General features: G+C 36.7%; 1 protein-coding gene across 2 annotated transcripts in view; it reads right to left on the bottom strand.

Annotated features, from left to right (window-relative positions):
* The window catches only part of Dhc64C (dynein heavy chain, cytoplasmic), a 1,460,071-nt gene that overhangs the window by 556,766 nt on the left and 886,267 nt on the right, over window positions 1-17,038 (bottom strand). For both annotated transcript variants that reach the window (XM_090376486.1, XM_090376487.1), the window contains exons 58-59: window positions 15,660-15,851; window positions 7,570-7,749 (exon numbers count right to left, since the gene is read on the bottom strand). In XM_090376486.1, coding sequence (XP_090232612.1) covers window positions 7,570-7,749; window positions 15,660-15,851 — 372 coding nt within the window. The remainder of the gene's footprint in view (window positions 1-7,569; window positions 7,750-15,659; window positions 15,852-17,038) is intronic.

The raw sequence follows: 17,038 nt of genomic DNA on the forward strand, positions 1-17,038 counted from the left end.
GATGGATTAAATGAGTATGGCCGATTCTGGCTCTGGCTAGAATTACTTCTTCTTGTCTATTTGCAATGGGGCTAGAAGCCCATAATTTTGGTAAAGGTTTTATTTGGAGTAGTTTATTATGAAATTGCACTTGCCACTGAAGAGCCCATTGATCTTTACATATACTTTGTATATTCATTTTATAATCTGAACGGTACTAGGGAATTCGTTGGGGATGAGCTGGATGGATTTTTGGCAGCATTATCCTCATTTTCGTTTCCTGGTATTCCGGTATGGCCTGGGATCCAGCAGAAAATAACCTTTTGCTGATGCCTCTAAAATGTATTGACTGTTTTCGATGAGCTTTAATAACGGGTGAGTAGGCTGGGAACTGTTTTGCAATGCTAATACAGAACCTTGCATGTGTGTATATTATGCTCTTTTGAATTGACATATGGAAAACATTTTCTAATGCAAAAGCTTTATGGCATATAATTCAGTTGGGTAGCTACTACACTCTGTTGGAAGAGATAGAGAAATGATGTATCAGGGAGTACCACTGATGCACCTGATCCACTCTCAGATTTCGATCCATCTGTATATATTTTAGCAAAGTCAGGATAATGTTAAGTGCTCAATGTGCAGCTGTTGGATGTTAAAGTCTGATCAAGAGTGTTTTCCCCACTGGTGAAAATAATTGTCACAAGATGGCATGAGAGCCCACAGAAGGTTGAGATCTATAGGATCTTGCAAGATTTTATTGAAGTGCATAACCCAATCTTCTGCTAGATGTTTTAGCTTAATACCAGCAGGCTGAACTGTCTGTGGTTTGTTTCTATAGAGGGTCATATACTGCGGATCATAAAGTTTTGACAATTAGGATGGGTCATCTGGCTTTGGATCTTGATTGCATAGTTCAACAGCAACATCTTTCTCCTGATATTTAGAGGAGGTTCATGGGCTTTAACATACAAACTTTGCACTGAGATGTTCTGAATGCACCTAGTGCTGTTCTAAGAGCTGAATGTTGAATAGGGTTGAAGCAAGATAAAACACTCTCCATAGCAAAATCAAAAACAGGTGTGCCGCAGTCCAGGCGTGATCTAATTATGGTTCTGTATAAGTGAAGCAGACTGTAACAAACTGCTCTCCACGTTGTCTCTGATAACACTCCGAGTATGTTCAGTTTTTTTTGACAAATAGTCCGGAGATATTCAATGTGCTTTTGGAAGTCTAACTTAGTGTCAAAAAATAATCCTAGTAGATGAATACTATTAGCTATGGGAAGAGGATGGTTATTCAAGTGGAGCTCGGGTTCAGAATGCATATTGCATCTGGTACAGAAGTGAATGGCAGTAGATTTCTAGCTGGATAGTCTATAACCATTTTGTGTCATCCACGTTAGGATCCGATTAATTGATATTTGTAGTTGGCGTTCAATGTAATACTTGTTTTGAGAATGAGAAGAAATAGAGAGATCTGTGAAAAGGTAGGAATCCACAGTTTTCGGAATGGGTTCAATTATATGGTTCATTCTCATTGCAAACAAAGTGGCACTGAGAACAGACCCTTGTGGAATTCCTTCTTCTTGGGTAAAGATCTTAGAGATGGTTCCCCAGTAACGAAATTGAAAGGATCTCTGTTGAAGAAAAATTTGGATAAAGTATGGTAAATTACCTCTCAGGCCAAGGGAATGTATATCTTTTAAGATGCCGAAACGCCATGTAGTGTCAAAGGCTTTCTCAATGTCAAGACAGACCATGACGAGATGTTCCTTCTTGATGAAAGCATTTCTAATGTTTGTCTTGGTTTTGATCATGAGATCCAATGAAGATAGTTTTTTCTAGAATCCAAATTGGTTGTTGTTAATCAAGTTGTGGGATTCCAGGAACCAAGTGAGATGGCGATGTGGCATTTTCTCAAGGGTTTTGCTGAGACAGCTGGTAAGGAATATCGGCCTGTAATTTGGCAGTACAGAATGATCTTTATCGGGCTTTGCAATTGCTAGTACATAAGAATGATGCCAGGAACTAGGGAAGGTATGTTCGGAAAAAATTTGATTGAAAAATATGAGCAGCAAGGAGAGCGAACTTTTATCCAAATTTTGGAGCATTACATAATATATCCCATCAGGGCCAGCAGCACTGTTTCTTGAGTTGTTAAGAGATTGCTGTAGCTCAAGCTGGTAAATGGTTGATTATAAGGTAAGGCAGAATTGTCAGTGAAACTTAATTTGGATTTCTCTGCAACTGTTTTAAATTTTTGAAATGTTTGACCATAGGCGATAGAAGAGGACAACTGAGAAAATATGATCCCCAGTGCATTTGTATTTCTGTAGGAGTAGAACGCTCCTGCTCATTCCAGTTCAGTAGTGGGGTGGATAAAGGAGGGAATTTACTGTTGAAACATTTTATTTTTCTCCAGATTAATCTGATATCGGTATTTTTATTTACTGATGAGGCGAATTTAATCCAATTTTCTTTTTTTGCTTTATGTCTGATGTAATGAGCTGTTGCTCTAAGACATTTATAATTAATAAGATTGGAGGTGGTTGGATGTTTGCAGAAAAGGTTCCACGCTTTGTTTTTCTATTTTTTCACATGGTTGCAGTCTTCATTCCACCAGTATTTTTTTTTTCCCTGTATATCTTACTTGATATTGAGGAATGGCAGCGGATGTGGCTGTTAGAATTTGATTTGTGATGTGCTCAGTAACACTGTTGATGGAACAGGACTGAATGATATAGTTGTCACATGAGTGTTCTGGACCACACACACACACACACACACACACACACACACACACACACACACACACAGTATTTGGTCCAGTCAGCCCTTGAAAATTTCCATTTAATTGGATTTTCTGTTGAGAAGGAACAGGATGTTAGAATTTTGCAGATTGTCGGATAATGGTTGCTGCTATAAGGATCACTCAGAGTTACCCAATCTATACTTGGAAAAAGGACTGGGGTACAAATGGAAAGATGTTTGCAGATGTTGAACCTGTAGGGAGATGGATATACGTGGGCGAGCCAGTAATTAGTAAAGTTAAATTCTGCCCGTCTATCAACATTTCAATAAGCTTCCATCGTCTGTTTAAGATAAGGGAACCCCACAGTGGATGGTAAGCATTAAAGTCTCCTAGTAAACCAAATGTTGATAGTAACTACAAAACAAGATCTTTGATTTCCTGAAAAGTATATTGATGATTTGGCGGAAGACAGATTGAAACCATTGTCAGAGTAATACCATTTACAACGTGAGTGGCAACAGCTTCTAAGGCAGTTTGTAAAGGGATGCATCTTGAGGGGATGCTTGACTCTATGAGCACTGTTAGTGCTAGCTCTGTCTTGTCTGAACATAGTATAATTTTTGATTTTGATTGAGATCTGAGGTGTCAAATTCATTTCCTGCAAGCACATTGAAAGAGGTCTGTAGTGTTGACTTAATTCACGAATATCATCAATGTTACTATGAAGGCCTCTACAGTTCCATTATTTGGATATGTATAAATGGGAGATGAATCTGGCTGCTTTTTATAAGTGGGTTATTTTTGACGATCTAGTTTAGATTTTTATTTTCTGGGAAAGTTGGGGCGTGTTGAATCATTGTTATCTTCCATTTCGCCATCTGCATGTAATTCGAGAAGATCTTGGGTGATCATATCATCATTATCCATCCCTGTTGAGGGGGTTGATTAACCTCAATAGAAGCTGATTTTTGCAGTTTTTCTGTTACTTTACTTGGGTTATGTTTTGGATTGGAACTATGAGAGGTGTATTGTTACTTTGATCTGCTGTCTTTGTCTTAGATGTAAGCTGAGTCAATAGAACTGACTGAGCCCAGTCTGCAATCAGTTTATCTGGAGAGAATGATCCTTCTGACATGCTACTGATTGGTGAGAGTGGATAGCCGAGGCATAAGAACTTTTTGGCATGATTAGTTTAATTTGTTTTCTAGCTTCTTGATATGAGACTATTTTCAGTCTTGTATTTTTGTATTTTCTTCCCTAGCTTCCAGAGATCACATTCTTCAGAGAATGCTGGATGGTTGCCCCTGCAATTAGGACACTGCGGAGTTTGTACCTTGCATTCTGACTGGGAGTGACCAAATTTCTGGCATTTTAAATAACCTGCTTTGACTGAAGCTGGTAGATTCGATGTTTGTTTGTTATTTTGTTTTTAGGAGCATTAGCAACTAAGGCCATATTTCTCCGGGAATATGCAGTGGTCATTCCCTGACCTTTCCGCATCCTCCGTATTTGGTGGTGATGGGCTCGAATCCCAGTTTAAGGGATTGAAGTGCTCCTTCCCACCTGGCTACAGAGGTGCCCAGATTGGGTGTATTGAAGGTTAGAATTATGTTACGAGCTGGGATTAAGGTACTATCTTTTTGCATCATGATTCTTTTTGCTTGAGTTACATTTTGTTCCTTTAGTTCCTGTACTATTTCTTCTTCAATAGATCCCACTCAGTGATCACTCCCTTGGACAAATTCAGAGTGTTATGTGGAGTGGTTTGAATTGGTATTCCACTTAAAGTAGTGAGTCTTAATAATTGTTCAGTGTCTTGGGAGAGAAGTCTCTATTAGTAAGTCCCCGGATTGGAGACATTTCACCATTTCTGGTGATGCTGCTGCATGTGCCAGGCATCGTTGTATGATGATGGGGGGAGAGCTTGCTAACAGGTTGTGCCGAGAGAATGGATAATCAGGAAGGCTGGTGATTCCTACCTGCCAGCGTCTTTTTTCATTCTCTTCAAAAGGTAGTGAAGTCATCGTCTGTTTCTAGGTTTTCACATTGAGTGCTCTTGGGCTCTAGATGAGGAAATCCATTGGTTTCCATTTCTGCTCCTTTTAGCCCCGAGGGTTGATTTATCCCTCAGGTTACCGGCCCCGCCATGTCGAGGCAGGAGTGGTGCCACCAGTGACCAAGTGATAAGAAGTTAGTTTGTTAGTGTGTTAGAAAAGTTATTCATATATACAAAAGAAAGGCATCTTTCCTTTCTTATAGGAGGCTTCCTTCTTTATTTAAATAGAGCCAGAAAAAAAAAAAACTTTAAAAGTAAAGACTTTAGAAATCTCTTTAACAACTTCTCTATAGAAAACGCTTTTAAATTCGCTTTGTAAATCGCTAGATCACTCACTTGGCACTTGGGGCCCCTGGGTAAAGCATAATTTAGTGTGGTATTCTTAATTTAAAATTATCATACTTCAGGCTAGAACAACAAAGCAAAAACCTGAAAGTAAAGGAATGCCTGCAGGAAAAAGTGCCAAATGTTTTGGCAGTTCTACAAATCAGGACTTTATGTGGACCTCCTTTTGCATGTTTGTGGAGTCATCTTAGTGGGACTGCATGTTTAAAATACAAGTGCAAAATTCAGTGGCAAATAAGTATTCAAATTGGAAAATATGAGAGAAAAGGTGCAAGGATATCCAGTGCTAAAGGAAGTGTTAGGTCGGTCAAAAAAGTAGAACTTTTTTTTTTTGAGGGGGTTGATAATTTAATGAAATCTATAAGCAGGGATGGAATTGATTTTTCATTGTTTCTATTGGGAATGCAACAACTGGAAACCAGGAGTTGTGGGATTACAAAGCTAGTCAGGGTCCTGAGCAAATATATAAATGTATGGTTGCATTAGGGATAGCAGGAGTGAAAAAAAAAAAAAAAACAACAGGCACATATATACTACTTTACATACTAATGCTATGTGCATAACAAATCAATTTGATGAATCTGAAGTTTTCATTAGTTTTGTCATCAAATGCAGATACTGTAGGGATATCGTAAACATGGTGCCACTGGGACATAGCGGAGGCTGAATTTGACTCAACATTGTACTGGCCATCAAACAAAATCTAATACAATCAGCTTGGTTTTCATGGGGTAGCAAGTGCAATGTTGAGTCAGTTTGGTATGACAAATGAGAGGAAAACAAAAATGAGAGTATGAGTATGTTACAGGCCAAGTGACTGATGAATGAAATGAACCATTAAATAGTCAAATTAAGTGGGCAGTAAATTAGAATGGTTTCTAACTGGGGACTGACTTTCCAAAAAATGACTACAACTTGTGATTGGTCACCCACTCTTTATTCGCTGACTGTTTTATACACACATGGTTGAGAGACAAAAAAAAAAGTACCCTTGATCTGATTATCAGCAGTAATTAAATGATACATCATATATTGATGTTTCATTTAATTAAAGGTAAAACTATTGACAAGGGAAGGGAAGGAAACAGAAGGGATTTTGCTTTCACAAAGGTGGTTACTTTTTATGGGACCAACTGATGTAAATAAATGTTAAATGGAAAGAAATAATTTTTTTTTTTTCTCTTTGTGCTAGTGAAGGCAGAGACCTAAACAGATGTCAGAGACTGTTTGAGGCAGAGACCTAAACAGATGTCAGATGAATGATGAGACTAGTGGCAGAGAACAAAAACACAAGGGACAATTATAAATTATGAAGACACACAGTTAGTATAAACTAGTTTGCAATCAAGTAACTAGGAGGGGGGGGCAGTACAGCAGATTGCAAGAAGTCTTTGGCTAAAACAGCAAAACAGTCTTGTGACAGGGCATATAATATTTGCAAGAGTTGGATAAAATTTTCACAAAAAAAAAAAACTTTTTTTTATGACAAATAAGTGCTTCTGATAAATGTAAAATTCTGATAAATGTAAAATGTAAAACTGTAAAATTCCTATATACAAGTTCAATTTTGTCCCATGCACAAAAAAAAATAAATTATTTTATATGATTAATACCAATGCAAAGGGTAAAAAAAGAAAAAAAAAAGGCCAAGTGGAATGCCTTAGATATCATTTCATAATATTATTTTTTTTATTTTAACAGCATAGCACTAATGGCATTGGTGAGAATATCATTGAAAAACATTGCCTTGAATGTGATATGATGGGAATTTGAATGAACATATGAATATTTGAGAATTTAGGGATGATGTGACATTGCTATTGCAGTAATGCTAACATCAGAAGAAATTCTACCACCAACTAAAATCAAGTTATTGATACCAGTGATGAAATTTAAAGTTAAAATATCTATAAGAAAAACTGTGAAAATAAAATTGGATTCTTTTTTTAAAATATTTCAATTAAAAAGTTAATTGATTTTTAAATTTTTTTAATGTTAATACTGTGACTCTGCATTTACTAGTTTAGTGATAATAATTAAATATTTACATTAAAATTACAAAGTTGCTTTTCTCAAGGCTTCTCTTATAAATAAATAAAAAAAACTGAAACAAAATATTATTCTTATTCTCAGCCAAAGCACAAGTTACTATTAACATAAAAATGGTTGAATTTTGACTTGATTATTATTATTTTGAGAAAATACACACATTTCTTTTTACTACTAGGAGAAGAAGCAGATGGGTCCACTGAAACATGGTTGCATAATGAGTTATAATTTTTGGAGATATCACCATGCCAATCACAACAGCATTAACACAAACACAAAATAAAAAAAACTAAGATAATATGGTAACATTTGGTAAACAGTAAGCCCTCTGTCAAGAACTATTCATTGACAGTTTTAATGTTTATAATTAAAAACAGAATAATTACCATTTCTTTAAGTTTGGCATTGGCTGCTTGGTTCTTAGCCTCAAGTTCCTGACTCTTCAAGGCCAATGATTTCTGTAGCTCTTCTACCTGTTCCACGGTTTCCTGGATTTTCTGAAGGCCAACATTTAGGTGCAGTTGCTGCTCCTCTAATTCTTCTTGTTTTTCGTTAAAGAGCTTTACCTATGAAAAAAAAAAAATTCAGTTTAATTCAACTGAATACAGCGGTTTTCAAAATAAAAATGTGTGAAAACTTGAAATTCTAAATTGGAATTCAAAGTTCAGGAACAATATACAGCTTACCCTTTATAATACATCATCATACGTTCAGGTTACATGCATAAAGAATAACTCTTTATTGAACACAAAAGGCATATGCCATACACAATACCTTTCATGGCTAAAAGCCAAGGGTTAAAAGAAAAAGGACGGCCAAACGGTCAGAGGAGTTCACAAAATAGACAGAATACAAGAAACAGCACCGTGTTCAGCAGTCATGGGCTTGAACCCTGTCACTCAAAGCACATGTACTTATGCACCCGCATGACTGATCCCTTGGCTACAGCAGCCGCTATAATTGACAACTTGTCTGCCATTATATGCATGAAAATTAAGCTACAAACACCAAACCCAAGTGCCACAATGTAATACTCTTTGTCATCATCAGCATTATGTCAATTCATGTTTCTCTGTGAGCAGCAAGTGTTGCCTATTTTTATTTGATATTAGCATAGGCACATGATGCAAGAAAGCAAGCTTATATAGCATCAGCCAAAATATATTTTGTCTGTTAGTTTATATATAGTGTATATACATATGTACGCACACACACAAACTACTCATACTGTAAACAGATGAGTGCAAGAAAAGAAAACAGCATTTCAAATAAATAAAAAATGGAAAGCATTAAATATTGAAATAAAAATTGAAGATTTAAAGTTTTCAAAAAATGGTTAATAACATGGAACTGACAACCAAAAGAATCTTTAAATTTAAAAGAAAATTGGATGATGAAATGAACAGTAACATTTATTTTAGAAGAGAAAAACAAATGAGGGAAATAACTACAATTTTCCAAATGGTATAAAGAGTGGTTATTTAGAGAGAGAAAAAAAAAATTATAATAATAACAATTCTTGGAAATCCTCAACTTTGCTATTAAGCTTACCGGCATTAACACTTTACAATTATTAGTCACTGTTTTAATTGATGCTTTACTGAAAATTTTTTCCTTCCATTCAGGCATGACTATTCTATCTTTCCCATTCTTAAAGACTGGTAGCCTATCACTGCATCCTCCTCACTCCTTAAATTTTTTCAAAGATCTATTATGCCTCATCTAAAGTCAAAATTTCCAACCCCCTCTCCCACATTCATTATGGAAAGAAGAGCTTTTCCACCTTCACTAATCTTATAAACCACAGGGGTCAACTTCATCTGTTTACCTTAATTTATCTTTTCATTTCATGCTTTTCATCTGTCAGTGCTTCTGTACCTTTTAGAGAAATTATACAAATGAATTTGCTCTTTTTCATTCAAAATCTCTCCTCCACAGAACCTTCCTATTAAAGTGATGCCTTAATAATTAAATTAGTACCTAATGGAATTCCACAGGGTGGTATGCTTTCTCCATTTCTTTCCTCCACCTTAATTCCACCTCTACTGCTTATGCGAGTGCTCCTCATTGCTTATGCTGATAATATTAAAATCTGGGCCATCTCCACCACAACAGGAAACAGTTCCCGGTTCTCACGAAGTATAAGAACTGCACTATAATGGGAGCTGTTTGGAAATCATAGCATTTAACAGAACTACAACTGCACCAACTTTGCCTTGAAAACATTGGTGCATATTTGGGTGAAATTGGAGCACTGAAGAAAGTTGTTTACACGAAGTTGCTTAATCTAGATACTTGGAAGGATATCAACATTAGGGTATTTTCTTACCATAACACTGATAAAATAGAGTATTTGCATGTTTCTATCTGGAGAATGCTATTCATATTTACTTCCCAGAACACGTTTAAGCTTTGTAACCTAATGCCATAGGATAATCTGGGAGACAGCTGATTTTAGTTACATAATTTAACAGATTACGTTGTTTAGGTTGTAGTGGAGATTCATGGGCATCCATATAAACACTGAACTGATAAAAAGCTCCAAATGCAATTCATACGGATTTGAATTGCATTACGCGTCTTAGTATTACTAATGGCCGCATGGTGCAAGAAAGCCTATGGCTTATGCTGCACCAGCCAAAAAAAAAAAAAAAAATCCAAACAAAACAATGATAAAAACAAAAAAATAAATAAATAATATTAATTAATAAAAAAAAGGAAATTAAACCTATCATCCCATGCACTTCCCTTACCCGAAAGTACTATCCAGATTACCTTTGAATTTCCCCAAACTGTCGACCTCTACCACCCATGAAGGCAACTTATTCCAGTAATTTATAACTCGCTGGCTAAAATAAAACTTCCTGCAGTCCAATCTAAACATTTCCCCCCCCTGTACATGAATTTATGTCCCCTAGTTCTAGCATCATATATAATCTTGAAAATTTCGTCCTCATTCATTTTACTGATGCCTCTCAGAGCCTTAACACCTCAATCAAATCTCTTCTAAGGTGTCTAGTTTCCAAACTCTGCAACCCACACATTCAAAGTCTTTCTTCATAAGGACACCCTTTTGCCGATCTCACCGAGCGAGTTACCAGTCTTTGCACCCTTTCAAGAAGCTCCATGTCTTTCTTTAGGTGCGGTCTCCATATTTGAACACAGTATTCCAAGTGTGGTCTAACATAAGCCTTATATAATGGGATTATCACGTCCCTATCTCTACTTGCAAAAGTTTGATAGATCATCGATAGGACACCATGGGCCTTCCTTGCAACCTGTTTACAATGCTCAGAGAATTTCATGTCTGACCGTATCGTAACACCCAAGTCCCTTTCCTCCAGTACTGGTTTTAGTTGAACTCCACCAAGTGAATAAGTTATTTTGGGATTACTGTTTCCCAGGTGTAATACCTTACACTTTGTTGGATTAAAGCATAGCTGCCATTTTTCTGACCATTCATGAAGTCTATCTAGGTCTCTCTGACGAAGCTCAGCTTGACAGTGATCATTAACTATTCTACCAATTTTAACATCTGCAAATTTAGACATCACGCCCTCTATCCCTTCATCAATGTCGTTTATGAAAATTAAAAACAACAGTGATCTGAATACTGATCCTTGGGGAACCCCACTTCTTACATCAATCCAATCTGAGGAATAGCCATTTATCACAACCCTCTGCCTCCTGCCCTGAAGCCATCCTGATATCCATCTAAGGATTTTCCCAGTGATTCCAACCTGTTCCAGCTTATAAAGCAACCGCTTATGTGAGACTGAGTCAAAAGCTTTGCTGAAATCAATATAAACAATGTCGAAATTATTCCCTAAATCCAGCTCGTGAGTGACCCTTTCGAAATAGCGAACCAGATTTGTTAAACATGATTTTCCCTTTACAAAACCATGCTGAGTATCCTTGAGAATTTCAATTCGATCCAAATGATCCTGAATTCCACCCGTGATCATTGCCTCCATGATTTTCCCTACTACTGAAGTCAGATGACAGGTCGATAATTTCCAACTTCACTTGTAGAGCCACCCCTTACGTATGGGAGATACATTTGCACTTTTCCAATCCAAGGGAATCTCCCCAGAGTCTAGTGATGCTCGCATAATTAGCCTCAATGGTTCAATGCACTCGCTTGCTGCCTCCCTTAAGATTATTGGGTATATTCCATCAACTCCAGGAGCCTTACTGGTCTGTAGACTCGAAAGTTTTTTCATTAAATAATCTTGCGAAATTTCAATATCATTAATTACATATTTTTCAACTTCACTCGCACAATTTCCCATTGCCACAAAAGGTTTTTCATTTGTAAATATCGATGCAAAATTACTGTTGAGTTCATCTGCAATGGCAGCTGGTGTATTTAATACTATCCCCTTTCCCTTACGTAAAGGTCCAATCTGGTTTGTCCTGCTCTTCTTGGTATTTATATATGTGAAGAATTCTTTATCCCCCCCCCTGCTCTGTTTGCTAGTGATTTCTCATAAACTGCCTTTGCCTGTCGAACCTTTTCTGTGGCTCTATTACAGATCACCTTGTAGCTGTTATAGGCTTCAGTACTTTTTATTGCTCTGTAAACCTTTCCATGCCACCTTTTTCTGCTCAAGTAATGTGGCAACTTCACTATTCATCCAACTTGGAACCCACCTCGTGGAGTATTTTTTTTTAATGGTATATAAGCATTCAAAGCATCTGTGATTAATGTTTAAAATGCATACCACAGTTCAAATGTATTCATTTTCTGCACGATATCTACCCAGTGTAGAGGCCATGTAGTACCTTAAGGCATCATAATTTCCTTTACTGAATGTTAAAACCCATTCCTTTGCCTTTTACTTCTGCTACCTCTCTCGTCATCATCCACCGTAGAATTCCGTGATCACTTCCTGCTATTGGTTCCTCTACTGTCAGCCCTGTTATGTCATTTGATTCATGTGTGATGATGAGGTCTAGGATATTCTTTTCTCTAGTACTTTCCCTGACATGTTGATACAAATAACAGTCATCTAGTTGATTTAAAAATTTTGTTCCCCATGTGGAGTTTAATTCCCATTTACTCCAATGGTCTTGATCATGTGAAACTTTTCATCAAGACTCTTTAGTATGTTTTCTGTCTGAGGCATAGACAGCAGTACAGAAGCTCAGATGAAATTAATAAACAGCACAGGAATATAGCACATATAATGATCTACACCCAATGGCATGGCAGAGACTGTCTTTAGTAGGCTTAATTCTTATAGAGTTGTTTCGTGCCATGTTGAATATGCTTTATAAAATTAAATTTTTATCAAGTATTAGATCAAGAAATCTAATACTATGTTGGAACACAAGTCGATAAGAATAAAGCTGCAAGCTTGGGTTCAGAAGTAAATTATGTTCAGTGAAAAAAATGGATAGTTTATTGTTTTATGTTGAAGAGGGTTAACAGCCATTATTTTTAGCCCAAAAACAAGTCTATTTATGGTACCTGATGCTATCTTTCAATTAGATGCATATTTTGCAAATGAGATGATATGGCAAAATCATCAGCATACAGGTTGATGTCTCTCTCTCTCTCTCTCTCTCTCTCTCTCTCTCTCTTTTTTAAAACTTACACTAAGTAAGCTGTTGCTCATTTTTGAGCCAAAAGGTCCTTATGATGGAGGAACTTAATTTTCCATTTCAGTTCCTTCCAGCAACAGAAACATTAACATTTTCACATTGTCATTCCTGTAATGAGGATATAGAAGTAGTGCGACTTGGTAACTACGAACGGGAGTTTGCAAAATTAAAAGAATTAATTATAATTAAAGAAGAAGATGATTTCCCTATTTCTGGACTGTATCCAGAGTGCTTAAAAACAAAAAAAAAAACCATAACGGGAGAGAAAGAGAGCAAGAGAAAAATAACTGCTTGCCCATGGAAATGCTTAGAACCCACAGCCCTATATACTGCTTACTTTCACAGAACAGATGTTAACATCAAAGCAAACCTTCCAGGAATCTAAGAAGAGACAGCCTACAATATTCCAATGGGCAACAAACCAGGCTCTCTCTCTCTCTCTCTCTCACACACAAAATCAGTGACTTCAACTCTGAAACTATTGTTTCCTCATTAAAGTCAGTTCTTATTCACTTTCTTTGTGTACTGCCATTGGGCAAAAGGCAAATGCTACATTATTTCTCTAGTTTGTTAAATCTAGATTTTTTTGACACTGATGAGGATAAACAAGTGATTTTTGTGGAATTTTTTTTTTTTTTTTTTTTTTTTTTTTTTATGCAAACCCCAAACATGAGGTATTAGAACCTATAGTACTTAGTACCATGCTTGGGTTGGAGGTTGAGAAGACAAAAGAAGATATTGGTTGACATTGGACTTGAACTTCTGTAGAGTGTAAGTTTCAGAAAATACGTACGAAGGAAGGTTGTTCCAGAAAACGGCAGTTGAATGAATAAATGAGGAAGATGAAAAGTTGGTTCTGTGGGTTTGAAGTTGGACAGTAAATGGATGTTGGCTGGTGGCGGCACGTGTTCGGACTGTTTTGAAAGAGAGAGTGGGAATTATAGAAGCCAATTCAGAAGAACAGTGCCCATGAAAGTATCTGTAGAAGAGGCATGCAGCAGAAACAGTACGCTATGAGAAAGCGAGTGGAGAGACACTGTTAGAGATGAATCATTAATTAACCTAACTGCCCTCTTCTGAATGGAATCAAGAAGCCTGAGAGAGGTTTTGGGGGCACCACCCCAGATGTGGGAACAATACTCCATGGCAGGGTGGATTTGCGATTTATACAGAGTGAGCAGCTGTTTGGAAGAAAAGTAACGCCGAGAGCGAAAGAGAAAACCAAGTTTTTTAGATGCAGAGGAAGCAATATTTGTAATGTGCTTGTGCCAAGAGAGATTAGAAGTCAGGGTAATCCCCAAAAGAGATATATCATTTTGCCTAGAAATCGGAGTGTCATTAAAGATAAGCATAGGAGCAGAAGAATCCTTTTTGCGAGATATACGACAACACTGAGTTTTAGAAGGGTTGAAATCAACTAAGTTGTCTTTGCCCCACTAGAGAATTACGTGAAGATCGGCATTTAAGGAATTGGTAGCAGATTTTCGAGAAGTTGAAGCTGATTGAGCTGGAGGTTTCTCAAAATGGAAAGTGGAATGGAATGTGCTATCATCGGCAAAACTATGGATAGGATTTCCAGTCAATGGAAGAAGGTTATTAATATACAAGAGGAAAAGAGTGGGGGAAAGAACTGAACCTTGGGGGACACTAGCATTAGTGGAGAAGTTAGAAGACAGAGAGCCATCTACTATCACCCTCAGTGAGCAATCAGAGAGAAAACTGGATAACCAATTACTAAAAACAGTTAGCAAACCATAAGATGGAAGCTTGTTTAGAAGAACTTTATGCCAAACACGATCAAAAGCCTTTGAGATGTCAAGAGCAACTACTTGTGTTTCATCGAACCTTTCCACTGAATTAGTCCATAAATGGGTAACATAAGCCAGAATATCACCAGTGGATCGACACTAACGGAATCCATACTGGCGATCGTTGAACACATCAGTTTGAATTTGGACGAAGTCCCCTTTCAATTTGATGTCCGAAGTAACAGAACCGTTGATAAGAAGGGGGTGAAAACTGTAACTGTGAAGACAAGTGGACATGAAGGAGCCATTATACAGTTCTTCTAGCTTGTTGTGCCAACGGAACCGCTGATTTTCAAATGCAAAACAATGCCAAAAGAAGACATTCCTTGAGGAGTGATTGTCCACGTTCATGACAAGGGTCGGATGGATCAGGATGGGATGAAGATCTGGTTTGAAAAAGTTTGGAGCAGGAGACCAGGTGGGCTCTTACACAAATCTGCCCTATTGGTGCTTGATCAGTTCGGGGCACACATAACAAAAAACAAAGAAGATTGCTGCAGAGCAAAAAACAAAACTTGCTGTCATACCTGGAGGCTTGACACCCAAGCTCCAACCACTTGATGTCAGCATTAACAAACCCTTCAAAGCTGCTATGAGAGACGAATGGAACCAATGGATGAAGTCTTCTGGGGACAATTTTACACCAGCAGGAAGAGTGAAGAAACAACTATAGGAGAAGTTTGTACCTGGGTGAAAAGGTCCTGGGATAATATCAAGATTGAGATTGTTGTCCAGTCATTTAAGAAGTGTGGCATTTCAAATGCCATAGATGGAACTGAGGACGAGACAATATATGAAGACAGTGACTCGTCATCAGACACAGATGAGGAGTTGTATTAATTTTATGATGAATAAAACTTGAGTTCAATAAATTTATGTAATACATTTTTTTTTCAAAATTTCGGCCCCAAAATTAAGGTGTGTCTTATACATGGGAAAATATGGTAAATAAATGTTTTTTGACATGTTATTTTTGTAAGTTCCAATTCATAATATTAAGATACTATTTGTATTCATTTAATTTCAGCTGTGATAATGACAAAAATTAGTATAATACATACATAGTGGTTAATGAAATCCAAGAAGTGTCGTGGAGTGATAGTTGTAATACGTCCTCCTCTTTTTGCTAATCTTGTATTAGCCTTATGAAGGGTTTGGTGAACATAAACAAATGCATTAATTATAGCACTCCGATGACTAGGTGGAAGGGGCAGACTGGGAAATGCTGCAGGAAAATAATCAGGGGCTTTGTACTAAAGAGAGGGAGAAAAAAGAGCAAATAAGAATTTAAATATGAATGAAATGAAACAACTTACTTAGTAAAAACAAAATTAATAATAAAAAATATTTTATTTCTCTGCATTTTAATTTTTTTAAATTTAAAATATCTTTTCCATAATTTTTCATAGTGTGAATTTTCTTTAAATTTTTAAATTTTATATAGAACAAGAAAATTGGATTTTCTGTTGTTCCATCTAAAATGTAGAAATATTTGTAGATCACAGCAAATTTCACTTATTGTTGGTGTTTTGCAAGTCTCATTTGAATGAAATAGTTTTGTAAAAAAATTTAGTACAATGAATAATTTTCAAACACCTATGTCTAAATCTACTGGTTCCAAAAAAAATTTGAAATACTACACCCTCCATGTTTTCCACATTTCATGTGCAGTCCATTTTGCAGTTGCCTTTCAATGACCCTCATGGATCCCTGTGGAATTGGTTCCTCTTGGTAAAACACCCTGGAGAGTGTGGAGCCTATATGAACTTTGAAATTGGTAATTACAGCCACTCCCCAACTTATGTAGAGGGTTGCTTTCCACAGAACTCTACTTAAGTCAGAATTTCCCTAAATGCTCATGCAGCACTTGCAACTAAGAGCACTGAATTTGATTGAAAGAAATGTTTGATGAACACGTAAATAGAATTATTTAATTTTTTATCTCATGTGCAGGAAAAATTACAAAATGTACAAAATTACAAATATTTCAAAATTACGAAGAGAGAGGAGACAGGTCAGCAAGTTGTACCTTTTGAGCATCGTTGCAAGAATTAACTCTACAGCTGATAAGCACGCTGCTACAGAAATTAAGGGCTGTGGAAATTTAGAGAGGTTTCTTCCTACACATCTTTTTTTAAAATTTCTCTGCAGCTGCAGAATTGCCACTGGTGACTTCACTGCATACGTTAATGTTTTGGAAACCAGCACGATGTATGAACCTATAAAACTACCTGTTGCCTGCCATGAACTTGGCTTGGTGTTCACTATACTTATCCTTAATATTTTCATATATATTTCTTGCTTTTGTTTGAATGGCCATTAGATTCAGGGGCACTCCCTTCTGAATCTGATTTTCTACCCATATTATTAATAGCTTTTCCATCTTCGATATAGCACATGAACGCTGTTTTGCGATCACTGCTGATCTTAATTGCATTGA

This window comes from Mastigoproctus giganteus, chromosome 6, assembly GCF_048544385.1.
Source record: "Mastigoproctus giganteus isolate SK-2022 chromosome 6, ASM4854438v1, whole genome shotgun sequence".
NCBI lineage: Eukaryota > Metazoa > Arthropoda > Arachnida > Uropygi > Thelyphonidae > Mastigoproctus > Mastigoproctus giganteus.